This window comes from Dipodomys ordii, unplaced genomic scaffold (genome assembly GCF_000151885.1).
Source record: "Dipodomys ordii isolate 6190 unplaced genomic scaffold, Dord_2.0 Scaffold61, whole genome shotgun sequence".
Classification (NCBI taxonomy): domain Eukaryota; kingdom Metazoa; phylum Chordata; class Mammalia; order Rodentia; family Heteromyidae; genus Dipodomys; species Dipodomys ordii.
This window is the reverse complement of record NW_012267277.1, coordinates 8,817,767-8,844,732: the sequence shown is the minus strand read 5'-3', so window position 1 is coordinate 8,844,732 and position 26,966 is coordinate 8,817,767. Positions and strand designations below refer to the sequence as shown.

The window sequence follows — 26,966 nt, the reverse complement described above, 5'->3', positions numbered from 1 at the left end:
GCACCAGACTTGAGGGGGGAAAAAAAAAACTAAGAGACAGCACCCAGTCCCAGAATAAGGAAGAGACAAAAAAGCAAACAAACCCAAAAAAGAAAACATTCAGGACCTTGATCAAGTAATGGAGGAACATGAGAAGCTTTTAAGGAGATGAACAACCTAATTAGATGTGTGTTTCAGAAAGATAAAAATGTTCCTAATCTATAACTTCAGAAAAAAAATGAAACCTTCAAAAATTTTTCAATAGTTTAAGGCAAAGAAACACTTGTGATTCAGTAAATTGGAGTCTTTTTCTTTCTTTCTTCTTTTTTTTTTTTTGACAAATGAAGTTTAGAGTTGTCCAGATATTAGAGAGTCCCAGGTTTGAAAGATGACAGAAGGCCTAGATAACACATTTACCATGCTCAGTGGTGAAGGGACAGGCAGCAGGCCATTTTCATTTATAAGATATCGGGTTCTTAAACTTGTGCCTGTCAACCTTGGTTTTCTTTTGCAGCAGCCTCAGGCCTCAGAGCCTCACTGTGAGATTTGTAATGTGTTTTGGATGTGTTTATCACAGTCGGATGGGGTGAGGGCTCAGTTTGTTACTGCCCATTATTGCTATCAAAGGGAGTCCAGACAGAAGACAAGGCTCTGGGAACTTCCATTGGGTTGTGGCACTGCTTTTATTTCAAAGGAGGAATAATTCAATTGGACAACATTGTGCTTTCTTTTAAACTTTCCAGAATGAAACAATTGCTTCATCAGGGATGTACTTAGCCATCAGCTGGATGGATTGGTTTCAAGGTCCAAGAAGCCTAAGATGTCCAATGAACTGCCATTTTTTTATCTTGTTGAAATCATTCATTCAATGCCTATTTGTTGAGTTCTTTCTTTCTGGTTACAGGGGTCACAGGGACAAGTAAAACATTGGAAGCTCACAGTTCAGTGATGTAGACAGACAATAAGCAGTCCATTTTTTAAGGCTATTATGATAGGACTTTTAAAAGGAAATTTTAAAATCCATCACAATGTTTTATTTTGCTTTTGAAACAAGGTCTTGCTATGTTACCTGGGCTGGCCTCAAATTCCTGATCCTCCTGCCTCAGCCTCCTAAGTGCTGGGATTATAGGCATATAATAATACACTCAGCTCTAATTTTTTGTCCAGTGCAGGAGATGGAGCCCAGAGCCTCGTGAATGAATGTTTGGTAAGTACTTTACCACTGAGCCACACCTCCAGGCCAATTTTAAAAGATGTTCAGGCTCACTGGTAATCAGGATGGTAAAGATGGATTCCAATCTTAAACCTAAGCCTCCTGGAATGGAGATTTTCTATTTTTCTCTAATTCCTGGTCTGGCCCCTACCAAGCCCAGGTATTGGACTGAAGATATGGCTCAGCAGTAGAACATCTGCCTACAAGCGAGAGGCCTTGAAGCTGAGGGATCCCTGAAGATGACTATATATAGCAAACCCTGTCAAGAGGTAGCTCTAGTTCAGCTGCTGTGGCAGATGTGAATCTTTCCTAGAGTGCATGAACATGCCTCAGATACATGATAAGTCACCATTACGCTGAGATCAGAAATAGTTCCCATCTACTTGGAACAAATAGGAGTATACATTTGCAGACTCACCCTAGGAATGTAAACTCTAGCCCTCTCACTACCTACACTGCCTAGACATCTACCTAGATGTCACGCTGAGCCAGTTCATTGGAGCCATCAGCTAATTGGACCAGAGGATCAAAAAAATGGCACATGTGTTAGAAACCTCCATGAGACATGCATTGAGAGAACAGGAGAAAACCCTATGATAATTCAGAGGCCAGGGCAGTGACTTTTTCTGGGATGTGGTAGGGACATTCACTCCAAAGTAAAGGACAAGTTGTACCTGCCACTTCCACTATTAAGAAAGAAACATAAAACCAGGCACTGGTGACTCACGCCTGTAATCCTAGCTACTCAGGAGGCTAAGATCTGAGGATCACAGTTCAAAGCCAGGCAGGAAAGTCTATGAGATGCTTATTTCCAATAAACTACCAGAAAACTGGAAGTGACATTGTGGCTCAAGTGGTAGAGCACTAGCCTTGAGCTGAAGAGCTGAGGGACAGCACCTAGGCCCAGAGTTCAAGCCCCACAACCGACCAAAAAAAAAAAAAAAAAGAAGGAAGGAGGGAAGGAAAAAAGGCAGGAAGGAAAAAGAAAAGAAAGGAAGCACAAAGTGGAGGTATGGCTCAAGTGGTAGAGCAAAAGTGGTTTTAAGCAAAAAAGCCAAGTAAGATCTTGAGGCCCTGAGTTCAAGCCCCAGTACTGGCACTAAAAAGTAGATAAATAGTCGGGCGCCTGTGGCTCACGCCTATAATCCTAGCCCCTCAGGAGCCTGAGATCTGAGGATCATGGTTCAAAGCCAGCCCAGGCAGGAAAGTCTGGACTTTTATCTCCAATAAACCACTCAGAAAACCAGGAGTGGCTCAATTGGTAGAACGCTCACCTTGAGCTGAAGAGCTGAGAGACAGTACCCAGGCCCAGAGTTCAAGGCCCACAACTGACCAAAACAAAAAAAACCAAAAAGACAGATAAATGAAGGAGGAGGGGGGGAGGGGGAGGGGAGAGGAAGAGGAGGAGGGGGGGAGGAGGAGGGGGGGGAGGAGGAGGCGGCAGCACAATGCTACAGACCTCATTGGGTTCTGCCAGTTTTTATAGGAGCCAAGAACACTAGTCTCAGAAGGAGCTGCAGGCTGTGTTCATAAGTGGCCATGCTGTGTGGACCACACAGCCAGTAGAACTTGTGGTGTTTAAGGATTGTAGGAAAAGATGCCCATGAAGTTTACAAGAGCCAATAGGGGAATCACAAGGTAGACCCCTAGAGATCTGGAGCAGGGCCACACCATCTATAACCAAGTACTTCTCGAAAAATGGCTCCCAGTTTACTAGAGTCTCTAGTAGAGATAAATTGTCTAATGACCCACCTGGGGCTCAAACTTTCTGTCCCTACAACTCTGGGATCAGCGGGTTTAGAGTTCCTGAGTCCCAAAGTGGGAAGCAATACTTCTGCTGGAAGAAACAAGATGGCCACTCAACTTTTAGCGATGGGACTCCACTTGCTCCACTTGGAGCTCTTCATGTTAGGCAAGAATAGCAGTCAACATTCTTTCAGAGATCATTAACCCTGACCATCAGGCTGCTGTTAACAGTAGAGGCAGGAAGTTAGGTATTTGGTGCCCCATTGATCCCTTGAAGACTATTTGTTGTTGTTTTTTTTCCCTTGCCCGGTATTTACAAACTAGATAAACAAGTACAGGGGCCGTGCCCTGAGTAGGATGTGCTTCCTATGTGCTGGGATTACAAGCGTGTACCACCACACCCTGCCATACATTACTATTAACTAAGCCTAGTCATCATTCAGACCTCGCCATCAATGTCCCTCCGCTGCTCAGGGTTCAGCCTGGGACCCCACTTTGCATTTAGTCATCCTGTCTCTTCCTGCCTCCCCTTCTCTGTGGGTTTTCAGTCTCTTTGTTTCTCCCATGACTTACCAGACTTCAGCACAGTCCAGGTATTTGGTAGTTTGGGTTTGTATGAGAAGTTCCTCCTGTCCACACTGAGACAGAATACCACCGAGGTGAGAGACTCTTCTCTCAGATCCCACCAGGGCCCTGACCCATGGCTTATTCCTGGTGATGGGGCCCTGAAGATGTGCTTGCCAGACTCCCCATTTTCCCTTCTTATGCTGTGTACCTGGGAGGAAAGATTAAGTCCAAATTGTTCTCAAAGATTGGACAATGGGGGTGAGTTCCACCCCCAGCTCCTGGGAGGCAGGGTGCAATATCTACTTACATTACTTTGAAGTCTTTTCTAAGGAAGATTTCTTCCTTCTTTTTTATTTATTTATATCAATATGGACTCATGTATACTTAATTTATATACGGATTATAATCCAGTCAGATAAACTTATATAATATATATAATTTGTAAAACATTCAAATAACCATGCTGTGTAATAAACAAGTCCTATGATGGCCCAAGACATTTTACCCACATCTAGTCATGACTGTCTTTGAAGAGAAAAGCATTTATTCATCACTATTCAAGTAGCAACCTGAGACAGGCTGCTTCAACTTTCCAAGCCTCAGTTTCCCCATTCAAATACATAGATGCTTCATGAGGTGGTCTTGGGGTGATAAAGGAGATGATGGTATTTATAAGTGTTTTGAGTATTTTGCTGCCTGTTAAAGAGACCTTAAGTCCTTAATGATTATCTTCTTTTATTTATGTTGGAAAGTAAACACAGAGCTAACAGTCCTTGGAGAACATCCCATAAATATAATCAATATTTATACCACCTTCCCAATCCAAAATCACTCTCCTTCCCTGCCCTTTCCCCCTCTAAGTGGGAAGTGGTTCTCTTCTACCACAGCTTTTTCTCCAGTGACTGAAATCTACCCTGAAACCCAGTGTTGGAGACTCTGCCCTACCAAGGTCTCTTCTGGGCTCTTTGTCTACCTGTGCCACAGGCATGCCATCATCCTATGGCCCTCTTATAGGCTGCTTGTGTCCCCACATTCAGAGGTGAGACTTTACTTGTGACTAGGTTTAGAGATATGGCCTTTGAAGAGATAGTTAATATAAAATGAAGTCATGTGACTGGCCCCTAATCCACTATGATGATATATACATAGAGATTCAGACACAGACATACATAGATGTAAAACACAGCAAGAATATGGCTCCCTACAAACCAAAGAGTAGCCTTAGGAAAAACCAAATCTGTTGCCACTTGATCCAGAACTGTGGTCTCCAGCACAGCCTGTGCTGCTTGGTTGTGGCAGCCCTGGTAGAAATGAGTGAATACTGATTGGACACCATCATCTCTAATCCTGCCCCTGTTGATGTTCACAGACCTTGTAAGTGAACCAACAAGGGCTCATGGCCCAACAAGGACCCAAGTCACTGACCCACAGCAGTCTGATGTAATATGGCGTGACAGGAGGGTTGAGGTGGGTAGGCGGCTTCTCGAAAGCCTGTGGAGGGTCTGATCTGCACAGACCAACAAAGGCTTGGTGAGGTGCTGATTTCTGAGCAGGTCTTTGACAGGTATCAGGGAACTTGCCAGCTAGTGACTAGGACAAGTAGAAATCCAGGCTCAAGCAAAGATACAACATGCATATATGCAGGGCACAGTCATAGATGAAATGTGGCTGGAGTAAAAGCAGGGGAGAAGGAAAAAGGCCTAAAGTGAAACTGGAGAATGTAGTGGAGACTGGTCCATGAGTGGCCCAGATGTTGGCCTGGGCTTTTCTACTTGGATTATTTTAAAGATGGGAGATTAGGAACCTACTAAGCAAAATCCTAGTTGCATCATCCAGGGCTTGCCACGTTGTCAAACAACAAAAATGGAGTTCCTATAGCACGCCAGGCCCTTTATCTCTTTCCCTCTGCACTTGAACCTGAATTTCTCCAAGGCAAAGATTGGGCCCCATTCATTTCTGTGTCCCTAGTGCAGGTCAGAGGCTCAGTAAACATACACTGAATGAGTCAAGTAGAAGACCAGACAGAACTGGGATCATGCCCTCCCTCGGCCATGGATTCCCAGGGCTCAGAAGCTGGTGATGGATCAAGGCAAGATTGTGTCACCTCCTCCCTGAGACAGCAGTCAGAAAGCACAAGGCTCTGACAGGTTTACTTCAGAGCGAAGCAGCCTACGTGGCCGTGGAGATGCAACTTGAGGCAGGCTCACAAAGGAAGAGGCATCTAGAATTGTTGCAGTACCTGACTCAGGCCAGTACCTGAGTCAATCAACTATTATACTTTCCATTGGTTGCTTAGGGGAGACTAGGTGCCAGAGGGGAGTCAATAAAAAGCCTCAACCTCCTAGTTATTAGTGACTTCCTGATAGAGATGGCCTAGGAACCATTGTTACCTTTCATATTCTACCTCTTCTCACTGTTTCTTCCTACCTAGAATCTCACTCCCGGCTCTTCTCATCCCTAGTGCCGGAGCCTTTTATGGCTTCTCTGGGACACTACTGCTCCACATCTAATCTGTTCTCTCAGCAGACAATGAGCATCTAGAACATACTGCAGGTCATGTCACTGTCCTGTCCAGAACCCTCTATGGACTTCTATCAATCCCAAATCCAAATTTGTCCAGTGGCCTTCAGGCTTTCATGTCCTGGCCTCTGGCATGGGCTCCATCTTGTCTCCTATCCTGGCTGTATCTGTCCTTTAAACTGGCAGGCTGTGAGTTTCCCTTGGGTATTCACAATCCTCCTTCCCAGCACACTCTGATCATCTAAGGGTGGCTTCTTGACCTTCAGACCCTCCTCCCAGGGGTTTTCCTGGGCACCCTATCTAATTAGGCTGATTCCTTCCCTGCTCCCCCACTGCCCTGCTCCCCATCCCTAGTGACTGCCTAATCAGTGCTGCTTTTTCTTCGTAGCATGTAATGACATCTGAACTGACCACATTTGCTTATTCCTTGAGGACTTCTGTGGCCTCTTAGATCCCTCCTTCCTTGGCCACCATGCAGGTGCAGAGTGTGGCAGAGCAGGACCAGCACTGTGCTGAATGGATCTGGGGCAGAGCACCAGGTGGCTCCCACCCAGCCTGCAGGTGGCCAGTTCGTCTGAGCAGCCCAGAGTCTGCCCTTGCGGGCAGCGACAGATGGTGTGGAGCCCAGAGTGGGTGCAGATTTATTAGTCTGAGTTGCTTTGGCCCCGAATGGGATTAGCATAAGCACCGACCCAGCAAGTGGATAAGGCAAAGCTCCCTTAGTTACATTGGGATTTTGCTTTGCAATCCTGAGCCCTCCTGCTGCTGGGGGGAGCCAGGCTCTAGGCTCAGTGCTGCTCCTAGGAAAGATGGGGTGGCTGGGCTGGGGACAGGACAGACAGAACATCTCCCTTAGCACCTGTGCACCTTGACCTTGAGGGGAGGGGCCCACGTATCCCTACAGCCAGCCGTCCCTCACCAGGCAGAAAGCCTTACACTGGTCCCCCGGAAACCCTCCCAGCAGCCTGCATTTAACACCCTCCTCAGGGAGGAGGTCGACTTGCCCAAGGACTCAGCACATAGGCCGAGGGAAAAGCTCCCACCCTCCTCCTTTCCCCTCCTCTACCCACATTTCTCCCCCTCCTCCTCCTTCCTTCTCTGCCCCCCACCTTCACCTAGATGCTGCTGATAAGTCAGAGCTGGTGAAGTTTCTCCACTCTGCCTACAAGGTACCACTTGCCCTGATCCCTCCATTGTCCCTTCAGCTCTGTCAGGAGCCATTTAGCTTTTGTGAGGATTTTTTTTTTGCCAGTCCTGGGGCTTGAACTCAAGCCCTGGCACTGTCCCTGAGCTGCTTTTGCTGAAGGCTAGTACTCTACCACTTGAGCAACGCCACCTCAGCCTTTTCTGTTTATGTGGTACTGAGGTATTGAACCCAGGGCTTCTTGCATGCTAAGCAAGCACTCTACCACTAAGCCACATTCCCAGCCTGGAATATTTATTTTTTATTGTGCTGGTCCTAGGGCTTGAACTCAGAGCCTGAGTGCTGTCCCTAAACTTTATGTATTTATTTAGCTGGTGCTGGGCTTGAACTCAGGGCCTGGCTCTGTCCCTGAGCCTCTCTATGCTCAAGGCTAGTACTCTCCCACCTGAGCCACAGTGCTATTTCTGACTTTTTCTGAGTAGTTTATTAGACATAAGAGTCTCATGACCAGGCACTGGTGGCTCATGCCTGTAATCCTAGCTACTCAGGAGGCTGAGATCTGAGGATCACAGTTCAAAGCCAGCCAGGGCAGGAAAGGCCATGAGACTCTTATCTCCAATAAACCACCAGAAAACTGGAAATGGCACTGTGGCTCAAGTGGTAGAGCGCTAGTCTTGAGCTGAAGAGCTCAGGGACAGGGCCCAGACCCAGAGTTCAAGCCCCATGACTGACAAAGAAAAAGAAAAAAAGCATCTCCTGGACTTTCCTGCCCTGGCTGGCTTTGAACCATGATCCTCAGATCTCAACCTCTTGAGTAGCTAGCTAGGATTACAGGCATGAGTCATTGATGCCTGGTCCTTGAACTTTTTGCTCAAGGTTAACACTCCACCACTTGAGCCATAACTCCACTTCCAGGTTTTTGGTGGTTAATTAGCCATAAGATTCTCATGGATCTTCTTGCCTGGGCTGGCTTTGAACCATCATCCTCAGATCTCAACCTCTGGAGTACCTAGGATTACAGGCCTGAGCCACTGGCACCCGGCCTCAGGAAGAGTCAGGAAGTTCTAAGAAATCACTTGTGTAATGATGTGCATTAAAACAAGGAAAGCTCCTATTTATGGAGTAGTTCAGGGCCAAGACTGTGCTAAATGCTTCATAGACTATTTCATTTTATGAAATTCCACTGATTAATTTATCTGAGTAAGACATTCTCTACATTTAATTCTGTGTGTATATGTGTGCTGGTCCTAGGGCTTGAACTCAGGGCCTGGATACTGTCGCTGAAGTTAGTTTTCTTTTTGTGTTTTTAGTTTGGTTTTGTTTTTTTGCTGAAGGCTAGTGCTCTACCTTTTGAGTTACAGCTCCATGTCTAGCTTTTTAGTAGTTCATTGGAGATAGTCTCATGCCCAGGCTGACTTTGAACCATGATCTTCAGATCTCAGCCTCTTGTAGCTAGGATTATAGGTGTAAGCCACCGGCACCCAGCCCCTATGCATAATTTTTAAAATAAGAGATACTAGAGCCAGGTATGGTAGAACACACCTATAATCCCAGCATTTGGGAGACAGAGGCAAGAGGATTAAGAGCTGGAGGAAAGCCTGGGCTATCAAGCAATTTCAAGACCAGCCTACATAATGAGATCCTGTCTCAAAAAGAGAAAGAAACTACAATAAAGGATGTAGGAAAGTAATCACCCTCCCCCGCCAGCACTCCTGTGCTTCCCCCCTTCCTCCCCACGTCACTGACTAGTTTCTTGCATAGCCTGCAAGTTGCTACTGTCTCATTTAATCCACACACAGGTCAGTCTTATTATCTTTGTATTGCATATCAAGGAACTGAAGTTCAGTTATTCAAGGTCAAGCCACAGAGCTGGGATTAAGCCGTAGGTGTGCTCACTTTAAAATCCGTATACCGAGGTCTACTCTGACTCCCACGTCAAGAAGAGACCCAGAAAATGTCATTAGGAAGCACTGCTGGCAGTCAGCATTTTTAGCACCCCACACTGGGGGAAAATTTGAGTGAGGAATTCAAGTTTGGATCTCAGGAACATGACAAATTATGGCCTGTCACAGACCTTCAACATTACTGACAAATAGTCAAAACCTTGGATATTGCAGTGCTGAATCTAGCTAGCCATCAGTATTTGCTGCTTCCTGCTTCTTGTGTCTTGTGCCCTTGGTTTGCCATTGGAGGTGTAGACTCAGACTAGTGTTTTGCATGAAAAATGTTATGGGAAGGCTGACAGGACAAGCCCAGCTCAGTGCCTCAAACACCCGCAGAGGCCTCCCTGCCTTCACTCTGTCTGTGAAATGGGAAGCATTCCACCTAACTCAAAAAGTTTGGAGAAGTGTTGAGAGCCAATGGTTAGTAGCAAAGCCCCCTGCAAGTGGGGCTGGTTTTTTGTTTGTTTGGTTGGTTTTGGTTTTTAACAACATAAGAAAGCTGGAGTACATTGCCTAGGCAGCCCCTTTGTGACACAGCTGGCATTGCCGGGTGCTGGTGGCTCAGATCTGAGGATCAAGGCTCAAGGCCAGACTCTTATCTCCCATAAACTATCAAAAAAGCCAGAAGTGAGTGGAGCTGTGGCTCAAGTGATAGGATGCTAGCCTTGAGCAAAAGAGCTCAGGAACAGCACCCAGGCCCTAAGTTCAAGTCCCAGTATCACACACACACACACACACACACACACACACACACACAAATATATAAAACAGCTGGCATTTGTGAAAATTTTGACACTTCACAAAATCCTTTTGGGCCTTATCATTGTTCTGGTGAGGCAGAAATCGTCCTTCCTGGTTTGCCAAGAGGGACATTGAGTTTCCAAGAGGGGCAGTGACTTGGCCAAGGCACCAGAACTGGTGAGGGATGGCCTTGTCACCACCCTGCTGAAAACCTTCCTGCCCACACCCGCCAGTTTGAGCACTGGCTTCCACCCCCACCCCACCCCCAGGCTCCTAATCCCAGCCATGCTTATATACTCCAGACTTCCGAATGATTGTCATTCCTTAGACACAGTGACCTTTCTCAACCCCTTGTTTTTGTCCCCAAGCTGCTTGGGGGGTACCTTGTGCTCATCTGTTGTTGATGTATCCACTGTCCTTGTGATCACTTCTAAATTGGTGCTTTTGCAGAGTGGTTCAGTGCCCAGGTTCTGGGAGCCAAGGAGCTTGGGTTTAAAGCATGGCTCAGCTTCACAGCTAAGCGAGCAGAACAAGCTCCTTCCACTTCTGTTCCTAACATCTGCAGATCCTTTCTCAGCTGCACGGTGAAGACGCTCCTGGGGGTGTTGATGGCCCATGGAGAGTGGTAAGCACAGGGCTTGGTGCAGAATTAGCGCTGGCTACAGGCCTTTATCATTCCATTTTCTTTGCTTTGTGTTCAGGGATGCCTGCCTGCTCTCTGCTCCTCCCCTCTCTGTGCTGGGCATGGTGAGCTGAGTCAGATGCCATCTCCAGCCTCAGAACCTGGGGAGAAGAGGGACCCTTCAACACTCCGTGACAATGTGTTCATTCCACTGCTGTTTGTCTAAATCATGCTGTGTCAGGTTTGTGGGCTCCAAGGAGCAAACAGCATTCTGCATTCAGTCCTCCTACCAGAGGTGGCCTAGGGCCTTGTGGCCTCATCCTGCTGAGTCTCATCTGTGGGGGATGCCTTTGTCAGTCTCCCTCTCACTCCATGTGAGCTCTGGGAAGAGCGGACTGCAGCACAGTTGATCTCTCCAGGCTGAGATTTACGGGCTCTGCCTGTCACAGTGACCCTGCAGGCTCAATTACAGACTTGCTTCCAGGCTAGACTAGGGCAGGAACCTGCCTGCAATTGCCAAGTGGCCCTGAGGGAAAGCCACAGGCCCTGTCACAGGGTGAGCGCCCTGACCCCAGGACCACAGAAAGTATGGGCTCCTTCAGCTGCCTCATTTGTCACATAAGAGGAAACTGAGGCTAGACCTAGGAAGGTATATTCAAGACTCCCTCCAGAGAAAGTGGGTCTGGTGTGAGGCCTAATACAAATTCTGAGCACCTGGGGAGCCACTTTACCACGTGCAGCTTTGTGACTTCGTCACAAGCCACAAAGCTTTCTTTTTCTTTCCTTTTTTTGTTGGTCTTGGGACTTGAACTCTGGGCCTGGACACTGTCTCTGAGCTCTTTTGATCAAGGCTAACGCTCTACTGTATTGAGCCACAGCTCCACTTCTGGTGTTTTGGTAGTTAATTGGAAATTAGAGTCTCACAGACTTTCCTGCCCAGGCTGATTTTGAACCATGATCTTCAAATATCAGTCTCCTGAGTGGCTAGGATTACAGGCGTGAGCCACCCGTGCCCTGCTGATTTTGACTTTCTTCCTCTATGGTGAAAATGTTTACTATGGAACAGGCTTTGAAATTTAAACTGAAAGCAAAACATTGTACTTCCACAGACAAGGACCAGAGTCTGTCCCACAAAAGTTTTGTTTGTTTGTTTGTTTGTTTGGTTGTCGTGGGTCTTGAACTCTGGGCCTGGGCGCTGTCCCTCAGCTCTTCAGCTCAAGGCTAGCGCTCTACCACTTGAGCCACAGCACCACTTCCGGCTCTTTCTGCTTATGTGGTGCTGAGGAATCGAACCCAGGGCCTCATGCATGCAAGGCAAGCACTCTACCACTGAGCCACCTAAATACCGGCTTCATTGACTTACAACTGCAAAGACTCTGAACCCCCTTCTACCTGAGCAGGAACCTGTTCTTCTCAGAGGTCCCAGTTATTCCTGACTAGCCTGTCAGTTATTGTCATCCTCAGATCATTCCTTGCTCTTCTTCTCTAGCAGAGGGTCCTTCCTCGTGTTCATCTCAGTCAGCAAGGTCCATGGATGAGGAGCCCTGTGGCTGCCACTCTTTTAATTATTATTATTATTATTATTGCTGGTCCTGGGCTTGAACTCAGGGCCTGGGCACTGCCCCCAAGCTTCTTTGTACTTAAGGCTAGTGCTCTACCACTTCAGCCGGAGCACTACTTCAGGCTTTTTCTGAGGAGTTTGTTGGTGGTGGTGGTGGTCATGGGTCCTGAACTCTGGGCCTGGGTACTGTTGCTCAGCTCTTCAGCTCAAGGCTAGCACCCTACCACTTGAGCCACAGCGCCACTTCTGGCTTTTCTGCTTATGTGGTGCTGAGGAATCAAACCCAGGGCCTCATGTATGCAAAGCAAGCACTTTACCACTGAGCCACCTCCCCAGCCCTTTCTGAGTAGTTTTTATTGGAGATAAGAATCTCATTGTCTTTCCTTTCCAGGCTGGCTTTGAACTGGGATCCTCAGATCTCAGCCTCCTGTGTAGCTAGGATTACAGGCGTGAGCCACTGGCGCCTGGCTTGACTGCCACTCTTTTTTTTTTTTTTGGGTCCGGTCATGGGGCCTGAACTCTGGGCCTGGGCGCTGTCCCTCAGCTCTTCAGCTCAAGGCTAGCACCCTACCACTTGAGCCACAACGCCACTTCCAGCTTTTTTCTTTTTGCTTATGTGGTGCTGAGGAATCGAACCCAGGGCCTCGAGCATGCAAGGCAAACGCTCTACCACTGAGCCACTTTCCCAGCCCTTGACTGCCACTCTTGATGGTACCTGTCATGGGGTTGTATCTTGGTGCCAATGTTGCCTCTTCTCAGGGCATGATGACCAGGGGCCTTAGAGACTGAGGCTGAGTCCCTGGGTCATTGACTGCCAGTCCTACACAGAGTCTACTCAGTCTACCTGGGCATCTTGTGGATAGAAAGCTTCCCCACTGCAAGTCCTCGGTCAGGCTACTTCCCACTTCTGAACCCAGGCAACCTTAGCAGGACACAAAATGATGAAGCCCACCTGGAAGTGTGATCAAATAAGGTCCTAGGAACACAGTGCCCAACACATTATATGCCATCCATTCTTGCCCTGTGTGAGGCTGGGCTTTGAGGTAATTGGAGCAGACAATTCTTCACAAATGTATTGGAAGGTGAGACAGAAAGGTAAGAAGCCAGCAAACAGGGTGCTGCAGGTTTCTGCTGTAACCAGCCAGGCTCAGTTCCACTGAGAAATTCTGGATGGCAGCAGAACTTGCCCCAAATTGTCTCTGCCAGGGGGCAAGGCTCTGGGATTCTAGACATGAGCCCTGGATTTGCAGTGAGGATGGATGTTAGCTCCCTGCTCCCTTTCTTACAGGCATGCAGACCAAGCCAAGGGGGCTCCACAACCAGAGAGGGTCCCCAGAGAGAGACAGGGACTGGCCCCCAGAAGCCGTCAGGTTGGCATGCTCAGAAACGCAGCACTGTGAAGTACAGAAGGAACTCCCAGCTTATGCCACAGTTACCAGGAAGAGTCATCTGGAAAGATAAGATAACAGGACAGCATCTCTTCATGTTGGGGAGACCGGAGGAGTGTGGGGGCTGCCAGGGAATCTACTTCTAGCCATCACCTTCACATTGAGCATGTGACCTTTGTCTCTGCTATCTGCGGTCTTGTTTCCTCACCTATGAAACGGGGAGTTCAACCAGCTCTCAGACTCCATATTCACCTGGCTTTCTAACTGGAGCCTCCCAGCCTCCCTTAGGAGGAGGTGGATAGCATCATTGCTCTTCCGGTCAAATCTGAGGCCATTCAAATGCAGAGGGAGGTGGCTAGGTCAGTGGGTCTGGCCTGTTTCATGGGCGGCACCAGAATACTTGCTAGCCATGTAAATTCTTGGGCTCCACATTCGACCTACTGAGTCAGGAATTCCAACAGGGGTGGAGCCAGCACTCTGTGCTTTTTTTTTTTTCCAGTCCTGGGGCTTGAACTCAAGGCCTGGGCACTTTCCTTCAAGGCTAGCACTCTACCACTTGAGCCACAGCACCACTTCCAGCTTTTTCTCTTTTGGTGGTACTGAGGAATCGAACTTAGGGTTTCATGCATGCTAGGCAAGCACTCTACCACTAAGCCACATTCCCAGCCCAATCTGTGTTTTCTATACCTTCCAAGGGTTCTGGTCTGTACAGGTTTTGAGGCCCAGGTCAGACTGCTAATCAAGGCCAAGCTGGAACTAGAATCTGTCTCCTGTCTCACAGAGCCAGCTCTGGTTCTCATGCTTCTGGTGTCTCGGCTCCTCCCAGATGCCTTCCCCTCCCAGCTCTATACATTGGAGATAATAATAATAATAATAAAATCTCAGCTGAGCAGAGGGCAAGAAAGCTGTTTTGGAATTCTGAAAACTCTGGCAGAAAAGCTGGAAGTTTCTAGTTGTCTCACTCTCTCTCCACCTATCCACTTCCCAAGAACACTTAAAACCAGGCATCATGAGCCCTTCCCAAAGGGTTTTACCTGTGTAGAGTCAAAGGGCCTAGGTCACAGCACCAAGTAAGAACTGGCTCTGGGAGGAGGTACAGCTGGGAAAGCATACAGTCGTCACAGATCTACCAAGAACAGTCCTTCAAATGTGTGAGAGGGGAAAGGATTTAAGCAAGGCCACTCGGCCAAACTCAACCCCCCAAACCTACCTACAGGGTGCTCCCCACCCCAGCAGCACACACGAGGCCACTTGGTTCCATCTCTCTAGATCAAGCCTCTCACTCGCAAAGGCTCTTGGGATTGCCCACCTTTGAAAATCCGCAAATCTGACTCAACCTCCAGGCCTGTGGCAGGCCTTGGCGGGCCCCTGAGGATGCAGAAGAGGATGATGCTTCCTCGCGTCACACAGTGTGATATTCCTGGGGCAGCAGGTTGGTATGGCCTCCAACTTCAGGCCTCTAGTCTTCTTTCAGGCCCTTACCACATCCACTGGTTCCCATTTTCCATTTACATGTTTACTGGCACCAGTCAAAGCTGCTCCCTCACCCCAGCCTCCAACCACACCTCCCCAGCCTTACTCCTCATAGAAGGCCTTGCCTCCATGACACAAGAAATTAAGAGCATCACACAGAACTCCCTCAGCTTCCTCACTGGTGGGACCTGCTGTCGCTCATTAGCTAGCGCTCGACCAATGGAGCCCTGCCTCCAGCCCCTAACTCGTCCATGATTTATCCTTTGAAGCCGGACCTAGAGATTATTTCCCCTGGGAAAACTTTTGTCTCTCCTCCCATCCTGCATCAGGAGCCCCTGCCCGCCCCTCATCCCAACCCCATCCCAGTGCTGATGCCCCTCAGTGCCATATCTATGATCTGGTGAGCTTAGAGAATGGCAGGAGGCAGCAAGGCTGGGCGAGGATGTGTGTGGTGACAGTAGGGATGGGAGCAAAAACGGTCAGGACTGACCTAGGTCCTCCATCCCTTCTCCCCAGGTTGGCCACATGTCCATTCCTGTGGGCCCACAAGGTGGCGCTGTGTCCAACGCCAGCCCAGGCCTCTACTAGGTGGGCAGCATGGCCTGGAAAGAGTGGAGCAGCCCGCTGAGATAGACTCCACTCCAGATCTCCAAGTCCTCTCCACCTCACCCAGCTCTGGTTCTGAGGCTCAGAAACCGCCCACAGAACCCACATACCCCCTCCCTGTGGCACAGACCCCAAATGCCATGATACAACCCCACATGCTAGGCAGAGCTGCAAGAGTCTGGGAAAGCTCCAGTCCCCTCCAGAGAAAGCTCTTCTGGGCCCACATACACGCACATGAAAACACATACAGCCAGGCGCCAGTGCAATTCTGGCCCCTCCTTGTACTCTGCTTTGCCAAGGCCTGCCGCCTCCCCTGCCGCCTCCTTTTCTCAGGAACCCTGTCTTGCTCCTCCAGTCCCATGGTGGGCATCACAAAGATAAATGGGGAGATGGAGTTTTCTAGACGGAAGCCACTAGGCACATCCAAGGATGCAGCGGAAGAAACATTATAGATGTGTACACATGCAACCCACCCTAACCCATGAAGCTGCTCACCCCTACGCCCTGCCCTCCATGGTGGGCTACACCTGGGCTTAGCATAGGGACACATGGCCACGTGGTATGAGAACTTGCTCCACTGCTCAGACCAAAGTCTCTCTGAACCTCTGACACCCATTGGCGTGCTTTCCTGGGCCCCATCTGCTATAAAGTTGAGCTTCAGGGGAGGCAGAGCCCAGGCAGGGTTTACTTAAACTTCCAGGCCAGTGTCCAACAGCCACAAGTCCAGCGTGGGCTAGAAATGCACTCTGGTGCCCCATTTGCACCACAGCCTTGGTTCTAGCTTCTTTGCCCCTACATGTGTGGCCATAACAGGGTTTTTCCCTCTCTGGTCCCTCCCCAGATCCCTGAGACTGGTTATCCTATTTAGCACTTCAAGGAGACTTGGAGGAGCCTAGAGAGAAATGGACTGGGCTAGAGAGTCCAGCAGTCCTAACTCAGAAACTGCTGGATAGCTTTTGGGTAGCCTTCAGCTCTTGGGAGAATTTCAGTGCTAGTTTATACATCCAACTGCCACCACATCCTCAGTTCCATCCTTCCTTCCTTGCTATCTTTCTTCCTTTTCTTTTATTTCCTTCTTTTTTTGTTGGCCTTGGGGCCTCAGATCCTGAGCACTGTTCCTGAGGATTTTTGCTCAAGGTTGGCATTCTAACATGTGAACCACAGTACCACTCCCAGTTTTGGAGTGGTTAATAGGAGATAATGGACTTTATTGTCTTGCTGGATTCAAACCATGATCTTGATCCTCAGATCTGAGCCTCCTGAGTAGCTAGGATTGCAGGCATGAGCCACTGGCATCTAGAATCTTTTCTTTCTTCTCCTCTTGCTCTCTCTATTCTTTCTTGTGTGCTGGTATTGTGGCTTGTCTTTAGGGACTCGAACTTCCTGGGCTTGCTAGCTCAGCTAGTGCTTTACCACTTAACCATGCCTTTAGACCTACATTTTGCTGATTATTTTGGAGATGGTGTTTTATGGACCTCGCTATCTGGACTGGCTTTGGCCCCAAATCCTCTCATCTCAGCCTCCTGATAGCTAGGTGGCTCATGCCACTGGAAGCTGGCTGCTCATTGCATTCATTTGCTGACTCTGATTGTGCCAGGCCTTAGTGCTAGGGGCTGAGAGCACAATCATGTTTTGTATGGGGACTTTGATCTCCAGGATCCTCCAGAATGATCTAAAACCAACAGTGAAGCAGAACATGTGTCTTTTTTTTTGTTTTGTCGGTTATGGGGCTTGAACTCTGGGCCTGGACGCTGTCCCTCAGCTCTTCAGCTCAAGGCGAGCGCTCTACCACCTGAGCCACAATGCCACGTTCGGTTTTCTGAGTGGTTTATTGGAGATAAGAGTCTCAGGCCTTTCTTGCACATAATGGCTTTGAACTGTGATCCTCAGAGCTCAGCCTCCTGAGTAGCTAGGATTACAAGCATGAGCCACCAGCACCCAGCTGTTGTTGTTTTTAATTTGAGACAGGTTCTTCCTATGTAGCCCAGGCTGACCAGGAACCTATGGTCAGCTTCCTGGAAGGTGGGATTACAGACATGTGCCACCCCCTGCTTGAATGCATGTTTTGAGTGGTAGCTCAGAGACAGAGGAAGGGTGAGGAAGGTTGCTGAGAGGGGCAACCCCCAGGAACTCCCGTGCACCTGGGTACCAGCCCCAGAGGAGCCTGCCTTGCTCCTGATCTGTCCACTTGACAACCTACCTTTGCTGTTTCTCCTGCCCTGAAACTCTCTCCCTACACCCACACTGCGTTCTCCCTGGTGCCTTCTGCACGTCAGCTCAGTGGTACCTCCTCCAGCCCACTCACACCAAATGGCTCTTTGGCCACCACACTGCTGAAAAAAGAGCCGTTGTGTGGTCAGCACGTGCAGCCTCCTGAGGCCATTTGGATCTAGCCCTAGACTTATCTGAAGGTCACCAACTTCCCATGTGAACTTGAGCACATGACTTTGCCTCCCCAGGCCTCGGTGTCCAGCTTTGTAGAGTGAGCAACCCCTCCTCAGGATGGAATGGAGGCTCAAAGGACAGAAGACCTGAGCAAAGTGAGTTGCAAACTATTGCTCTCTGCTCGCGTTTACTGAGTGTGAATTCCAACCTGGAGGTGAGCCAACCGCAAAGTGTGTAGGCCTCACAGGTTCAGCTGCATTTACCTGGCATTCAGGTGTGGCCCAGTTTCTGTTTGGGGTTTGTTTGTGTTTGATTTCAAAGACAGGGAAACTCCCTTGCCCTGGTGATGTGGGTGGGGTCTGGTCAACAGAGTTGCCAGGGGAATCCCAAGGGTTGGAGACCCTGATAACCCCCCACAGCGATCAGATGGAAACTCACCTCCCAGGAAGGAGGAGGAGCAGAGTGCCTACCACAGGGACAAGGTGTCCCACGAAGTCAGGTGACACCAGTGTGCGTCCAGTTCAGTGGGCAAGTGTGGGTCATTTGCCTTCTCCCCAGCCAGTGTGCTGGATTTATGATTTGGGGAGTCACCTCTACCCTCCAAAGGGGAGCAAGTGGAGACCTAGGGATAGCAGGACTATCCTGGATCTCCCCGGCTGTGGTCATGCTGTATGGGCATTCTGCTGCCAGGTCCTGTCCCCGCCGGCCAACACGCCTCTGCCCCATCCCCTCCTCATTGAACTACCAAGTGATCTTGGAGTGGCAGAACTTCCCAAGTCTCCATCCTCAGCACCCCCTGCTTGAGACACCCTCTCCCCACCCCCCGCCTCCTCCTCCCCCTCTCCCCCTGCCTCTCCTTCCCTCCCACCCCTCCTAACTGCTCAGTGTTTCCTTTTAGAACTCTGTGTTGCCGTCACCTCCTCTGGGCACCGCCCAGGGTCCCCAGGTTTACTGTGATCCCAGGATGTGCACATTTCCTCTGCTCACCACCCCTCCCCATCACTAGCTCTAGAGGCTGTACCCTCCCTGGGGCCTCTCCACAGCCTTTGTAAGCTGTTCCTTCAGCCCAGTGTTCTCCAAATCCCTGATACTGGCTTCCTCCAGCATCCATCTTGGCACACCTGTCTCTATTTAAGCAGTGGAAGCTTACAGGGGAGGGGATCACATTTGAGCCATTCTGCTTCCCAGGGCAGAGGATACAGAGTGGACTCAGGAATAGTCGGAGGTGAGTGGTGTCAGGACTCGGTAACCCCCCACCCTTGGGGCTGGAGGAACCAAATGCAACGGCAGTGAATCCCTGCCTCTATCCATATCCAGACACAAAGGCTCCTTGACGTGCACAGTGCAGCCTGGCAGGGGTGGAGAAGGCGAGGAGGCTCTCAGGAGCCGGCACTGTGCTGAGTATGGAGACCAAGAGCAAGCAATGCAATATCTAACATCGTTTCAGAGGGACGCTGTGAGCAAACCAAGCCACACCCAGGGAGCCCTCGGGATCGTGGTGGGTGCTATGTGACAGAGGCCTTGGGACAACCTGGAGACCAAGCCAGGGGCCGCTTTGGTGGGTGGGTGACCTTGAGCTATTGGATGACAGCAGGGAAGGGTGGAGGCTGGGGAAGACTGAGCAGCCATGGACTTGGAGGAGATAGATGGGGACTTACTGTCTTACAAGACCCCTTCTGACACTGAGGACTCCTCAGGGGAGCTCTTGCCCAGGGCAAGCCCACCCACCACTTGCTCCTCAACCCATCTGGACTGAAGCCCCACGTGGGCCATTCTCCGGCTGCTCTCCCATTTCATTCTCACAATGATCCTGTGAAAAGACTGTTCCTACTGCCATTCCACACATGAAGAAACTGAAGCTCAAAGAGGTTAAGCCCCTTTTCCAAGGTCACACGGAGTCAGAGAAGCAACCACACACACACACACACACACGCACACACACGCATGTGTGTACGTGTGTGTGCATGTGTGTGTATCCAGATGTATTTGACCTGCAACCAGAGAGTATTTCCCCAAGACAAATGCATCCACTTGCCTATGGCCTGCTCCCCCCTCCAGTGACACCAGCTCCCCAGGGACAGGCTGGCAGCAGGACACAAAGATGTTCAGGGTAGGCCCAAGTGTGGGAGAGAGCCTCCCCTCTCTGGAAAGGATGCTTCCTTACGTGTGAGTAGATGAACAGGCAGGCCACGCTGTGCCCGCAGTGCCCCACACTCATCCAGAGCCAGGCGTGTTGGCTAATGGGTATCATTTCAGCCCTTTCAGTTCTAATAGACACTGCGCTGTCATAAAGACTGTCATTTCCCGCAGCTCGCACAGATAATCAGCGTGCTGGCTGCCTGGAGGGCTGGGAATAGCAGGCTCCCGGCACGTCTTCAAAGTCTTCGAAGATGCCTCTGCCATTCCAGGCCTTCCTGTCCTGCAAGGCTTGGGGCGCTGCCCTGAGAGCCCAGTGGGCTCTCACTCGATGCCCAGCTCCCCCTAATCTGGGTGAGTCTGTGTCCTCTCAGCCTGGCTTCAACACTTCAGTACCATATGACCTTGAACACAGCACTTTCCCCTCCTCAGTTTCTCAATGGTAAAATAAGGCAGTGATGCCTACCTTGCAACATGCCTTTTAGTGAGTTGATGTATTGTAAGCATCTCCCATGCATGGGATGTGTAATTATGATGTTTGTATGTTTTTCAGACAAGGAAGCTGAAGCCAGTGAAGGAAATGGGCTTACCTCCCAAATCACACGGTGGCAAACTGGGCCTAGAACTTTTTGTTTTTTAAGTCAGAGGTTTGAAGATTCATAGATTCACAGAGTCCTTTCCTGTTTGGGGCACAGTCTGGCACTGTCTCATCAAATTCTTATGATGAGCCGCTGAGGTGAGCATTATTAATCACCTTCCAGGTGAAAAGGCTAAGCTGAGAGGAGTGGACTTGCCCAGAGTCATATGGTTGGCAAGTACTAGAGGCCCAGCTTGACCCTACATGATCTGGCTACAGAGCTAGAGTCCCTGGCCTCTGCACAGTAGCCCCATACCACAAGTTTCTCTCTCTCTCTCTCTCTCTCTCTCTCTCTCTCTCTCTCTCTCAATCTCACACACTCACACAACTTTGAGATCAGGCTTGGCCTATGTCGGGCTGTTCTCTCCTCCCCACCACTATAGGCTGACAAAGATAAAGCCTAGGCTGCATCCAGAGCTTTCTCACAGGATGTCTGGTCATCTCCAGACAGGGAAACTAAGACCCAGGGTGTCTGTGAGGTATTCATAAATAGCCTGGTGAAGGCCAGGTCAGAGACAGAGCAAGAAGGCAAGGGGAGCAGGAGGGAGGATGGGGCCTGGGCCTCATACACCCCAGAGTGGGTTTAGAACTCGACTGCTGGCACATCTACTTCAATGTACTTTCCTAGTTCATTGTATTACGTCCTCATAGCAAGACAGAAACCATAGTAACATTGGCAGATGGGGAAACTGAGGTTCACAGAATCAAAATGACTTGTCTAGGCTCGTGGAAAATGCAAGCTTGAACCCAGTTCAGTTCTTAATGTCCAGTCAACTCTGTCTCTCTTGCTTAATTCATTTCTTACTTTCTCATCTTTTTTTCACATTCCCAACTTGCCTACCCCCTCCCTCCTTACTTCAGCTCTGCAACACTCAGATCACTAAGGCAGGAATCTCAGGTGACTTATACGTTGCTGTGTCCTGGAGACTCACAACCACAGATACGAAATCTGGAGCCCAGGGGACGCTTGTTGGTTGTTGAATGCAGTGTAATTGGGTTTCCTTTTTTTTTTTAAACTTGATACCAGTGGTCAGCAGGGTCACTTTGGAGATTTCTATTATTATACAAGGACTACTTGAGTGATCATTATGCAAATATAAAGGTGAGCATGGAAAGTGGTGTAATATAAATGGATTTTTTGTTTATTTTTCATTAACAAGATTGTTCCACTTCTTGGTATCAAGGAGAGCTTCAGAGAAGGGTTGATGGGTTTGCATAATAATTCAAAGGATTCAATCCCTCACCACCCCTCCACCCCCTGTGTTGTGGGTGGACTGGAGCCACACTGAATGAAGCCCTAAGACAAGAGAAGGCACAGACAGGGCCACAGGGAGCTCATGTGGAGGGCAAGGATGGATGGGCTCTACCTTAGCCCAACATCTGGGCAATGACAGAGATACATGGGACTTCAATAAGCTATGGACCCAAAACAGACATGTAAGGAAAAACTCCATCATGAGAGAGAGAAACCCCTGTCCACAGCCTCATTTCTGAGGATCATGTGGAGCCTACCTGTGGTTTCTAGGGAGACCGACCCAGCAGGGCTACCTCTCCATCTGTGAACCAGCCTCCACCAGGAAGCACAGGACAGATCTTCAACAGTGACATCGTGTGGCCGGGGATGAAATGACAACACTAGACGGGGCTTCAGCTCCTGCTCCCAATTCCTGGAATTCAGAGGCCAGAGCTGGCCTGCTTTAGACAGATCTTCACAGCATCTGGATCGATTCAGGAGGGTGGAGGTCCCTGGGTGGATATTGAGCCTGTTGCTAATGAAAGCTTGGGATATCATTGGGAAAATAAGGTAAGAATTTGTGAAGCATTCATACACGATGCAGAGTGAATCCCACCCAATCGGCTGCACTGATCGCCACTGTCCAAGATGGTAACCAGTGACACATATGGGCGGATCCTTTTCTGCAGCAGCATATCTTTGAAATTAATAGCAGTGATTGCATTCTGATACACAGGGGGCTGCAGTTACAGAGCTCTTACCCAGTCATGCTCTTCTCTGAGCCTCACACCAGTCCTGCAAGGTAGCAGGGTGGAGGTGGTCCCTAGGAAACAGAGGCTCAGAGAGGGACATGACTTGCTCAAGGGTCACCTATGAGTCAGTCATCAAGATGCCATCCTGCCCCTGTTGTGGGTACCCAAGCCACCTCCCAGGGATGTCAGATGCCAGGCGTTCCTCCCTGCCGGCTCACAGCAGCATCAGGACCACAATGGCAATGACCATGAGGACTCCAGCCAGGATGCAAAGACCCAGGAAGACGATGTCACTGGTGTCCTGGGAGACCATGGTCACTGGACCCTCCGGCACCTCCACTTCATCCCCGGGTGGCGCCTCCTGGAGGTGTTCAGCCGTGGCAGCATAGGGCCCAAGCCAGTCGGAGCCAGACAGCAGGTGGACAGAAGCCTCCTTGCGTCGGGGCTCACAGCGGACTTCATACTCATGTACATCCTCCCGCCCGGCCGCCGAGAAGTCAATGTACAACACGCTGACGATCACTGATGTGTTGTTTCTTCTCTGTGGGGACCAGGGCATGTAACACACCTGATGCAGCCTGGGCTGAGCCTGTTCCCCCACGTACCCGCCTAGCCCAGATTCAAAGCCTGGTCCAGCCACTGACTCCTTCCTATTGACTCGGAGTCTTGGAGGTTGTATCTATAAATCGGACAGTGTTGAGAGTGGGCTGTCCCACTTATAGACAGAGACCCCCATCTATAAAAGGCCAACGTCCCATCTGATGGCAGAGCCCATGACCGTGTAAGCAATAATGGCTAACACCTGGGAGTCATGTTTCAGGCTCTGTGTTTTGAATGTGGGAATTCGTTTAACTCTCACAACAACTGTCTTACTTAGTGCCATTAGCATTCTCCCATTTTGCAAATGGGGAAACTAAGGCCTGGTCTTGTCTGAGGTCAAAGGGAAGAGAGGGTATTCTGACCTAGACCTGCCCACTTTTAACTATGTTGTTTGCTGTCACATCTCACTCCAACCAAAGAGCAGATGGTCAGTCCCTACTCTAGGAAGGTTTGCAGAGGTGCCTACTGAGGCCCACAGGCAATAACTTGCCCAGAGTGAGATCCAAAAGCAAATCTCCTGCCTCTCAGTAGCTTTGTCCCTCATGCACCGTGGGCTTCCTTTAGGAGCCTTTTCTTCCCAGTTAGCGAGCAGCAGCGTCTCTATCCTAACACCACTTGTCCTGGATGGTACCCTCAAGTTGGGAAGAACTATTAAAAAGCCAGATGGGAAGAGTTATTAAAGAGCACATTGTGGATGAAAGAGATAGGAGTTGGGTGGCCTTGAGCTAGAAGGACATGTGGACCAGGGCACAAGAGGCCATTCTGGTGTGGTTTGTAAGGTAGGACAATTCTCCCTTCCCACTCCAGATCCCCCACTGCCGCTACTGCTCAGGCCACCCAGCCTGCCTTGCGTGTGGATGGAGGGAGGACCCCAGTGAGTTGGGCTTCCGCAACTCGTTAAGTCACAGGAGCTGCCACGCCATAGGATTCTGGCCTGGACCCTTAGAAGGACTGAAAGAATGTTACAGGCAACTTGGCAGATTAGGGACCTCTTCCAACTTTGGATTTCTGAAGGTTCTAGATCTCTAGTCTCTAAAGGAGCCTTCGGTGTCCTCAATCTGTCAGCCTCCCTTAGCCCTGAGAGGAGTTTGTGACATGAGTTTGGGGGCTACAGAATCAGGACATGAGCAAAGCAGGACAGGACCTGAGACCGCAAGAAGACCACTGTGTGTGTCGGGGGGGAGGTCACTCTGAGCCACAAAGGATGGAGGATAACCCTAGAGACTAGGAGTAGGAGGCTGGGGGCTTTCATGAGTGGCAAGGGAAAGGAACTGGGAGGGTTAGTCTCTAACGTTTTCACAGAGGGGTGCACGAAAGGTTAGCCTTGATATTTTTTATTGCATTTGGCTAGCTGAGTCTCCTTGACAGCAATTCTATATAGATTGGGCCTCAGGGTCTAGGACTTTTGCAGGTTACACTAAGCATCTGAGTCTAAGATCCTCACACTCCACATTGCTAGGTATTAACTCATCAGTTCTGTGGTTCTGAGCCTTGGATTGAGGGGGAGCTCTGAGACTATATCCCTAAGTCCTTGGTTCCAGGACCTCATGAGTCTCTGGGAATCTTGGGATCCTTTGTCTTCGTCATCCCCCAATTTGATGAAATGTGCTTCTGTCCCCAAGAAAACCCCTGGGGATTCAGGGCATGGAGTGGGGTGAGAACAGAATGCCAGGATTTTACTTCCCTTCTAAGGTCCAAAAGATAGTTGCTGAAAGAAGGCTAGAGGAGGCAGGGGGGAGAACTGGAGGGGCAAGAGGCACATAGCTAGCGGTGAAGGGCAAGGAGTGGTTTACTGGAAAGAACATCCTATCTGCCAAGCCAGGCTGCAGGTCCCCAGATGCCAACACTGGAGTGTATCTCCAATAGAGGTGAGCCATGCTTCCTTCTGTCCCCATCTCCCTTCCTGCTCTCTTTCACACAGTCCAAACTTCCAGGGTGCCAGGCCACTGCTCAGTACTCTCTGAGAGCCCCAAGCCTCCGTTCACAGGCTCCTCCAAATCTAAGGATGGTAGACAAATTTTATTTGTGAGCTTTGCAGCCTTCAGAGAGAGGGTGACCCTGTTACTTGAAAAACACTTTCATTTGTGGAACCCTTGGATGGATTTGGATTGTCTAGCTTAGGGAGGGGTGGGGGTGAAGAGCAGGGCTGGATGAGTCTGTATATTAAAGGGAGGAGGACTTTGGTGTCCCTAAGGGAGAGGAGGGAGGGGAGGGGAGGAATAGCAAGGAACTTGGGTAATGGTTACCACCAGGACCTTTTTTTTCTTTCTTTCTTTTTTTTCTTTGACAGTTGTGGGGCTTGAACTCTGGGCCTGGGTACTGTCCCTCAGCTCTTCAACTCAAGGCTAGCGCTCTACCACTTGAGCCACAGCACCACTTCTGGTTTTCTGGTAGAAAATTGGAGATAAGAGTCTCACAGACTTTTCTGCCTGGGCAGGCTTTGAACCGAGATCCTCAGATCTCAGCCTCCTGAATAGCTAAGGTTACAGGCGTGAGCCACTGGCTTACCAGGACCTTTTTAGAAGAGTGGTCAGTGGGCACTGTGGGCTCTTGCTGGGCTGCCTGCCAGGTCCCCTCTCCTAACTTCTTTCTTTGAATTATCTGCTATGCTGAGGCTACACAGAGAAAGACCTCAAGATGAACAAGAGCCTAGAAGGACTGAGTGAGCTGTATCCAGGCTTGTGCAGTCACTACTACCAGAAGGAGAAGCTAGAGAATGGTAGGTACCTTTTAGCTTGGCTCGGAGGCCCTCCCTCCTGCCTGCCCTCCTTCTATCTTCCCCACCCCTACCTGAGACTCAGTGCCGCAGGTGTCAAAGCGGGCCTGGATCCGGAAGTTGCTGCCGACTTCTTGGGCAGCACAGCTCCGGCTGCCCAGGTAAATCTTGGTCCGCTCCAGTGGGGCCAGTGCCTGTGCTGAGATCAGGATCTGGAAGTCTGTGCGGGAGCAGCTCACATTCATGGGCACCACTTGGAGCAGGAGGGGGAAGCCGGAGGGAGATGTTAGGGACAGGCAGACTGATCTCATGTCCCCAAGCCCCACCAAGGGAAGTAGATGGGAAAATCAGCACCCAAAGTACAAAAAGCTCTTACAGAATCCTCCAGAGCATACTAGGGGATATTTTACATGCATGACTCCTATTGTAAACTCTTTGGGACTGTGCACAACACAGTGTATCTGATTTTCTCTAAGCCCAGCATGAGTTTGGCAGTCCTGAACACTAAAGGAATGACTGACTGAGTATAATAAAGGCTACTTGATGGGCACTGGTGGCTTACACCTGTCATCCTAGCTACTCAGGAGGCTGAGATCTGAGGAACATGGTTCAAAGCCAGCCCAGGCAGACAAATCTGTGAGACTCTTATCTCCAATTAATCAGGAAAATCCTGGAAGTAGAGAAGTGGCTCAAGTAGTAGAGCCCCGCTTTGGGTAAAAAAGCAGGAAGCTCTGAATTCAAGCCCCAGTACTGGCACAAAAATGAATGAATAAATGAATGAATGAATAAAAGCTACCCTTGGCCAGGCACGGATGGCTCACACATGTAATCCTAGCTACTTAGGTGGCTGAGATATGGGGATCATAGTTCAAAGCCATCTCAGGCAGAAAGGCTATGAGACTCTTTGGGGGGGGGTCCGGTTGTGGGCCTGAACTCTGGGCCTGGGTGCTGTCCCTCAGTTCTTCAGCTTAAGGCTAGCACTCTACCACTTGAGCCACAATGC

The 26,966-nt window shown here is 49.6% G+C and overlaps 1 protein-coding gene across 1 annotated transcript in view; it reads right to left on the bottom strand.

The window, feature by feature from the left end:
- Nucleotides 1-22,861: 22,861 nt before the first annotated feature.
- The window catches only part of Cdcp2 (CUB domain containing protein 2), a 15,370-nt gene continuing 11,265 nt past the window's right edge, over nucleotides 22,862-26,966 (bottom strand). The window contains exons 5-6 of the mRNA XM_013022219.1: nucleotides 26,038-26,216; nucleotides 22,862-23,326 (exon numbers count right to left, since the gene is read on the bottom strand). Coding sequence (XP_012877673.1) covers nucleotides 22,862-23,326; nucleotides 26,038-26,216 — 644 coding nt within the window. The remainder of the gene's footprint in view (nucleotides 23,327-26,037; nucleotides 26,217-26,966) is intronic.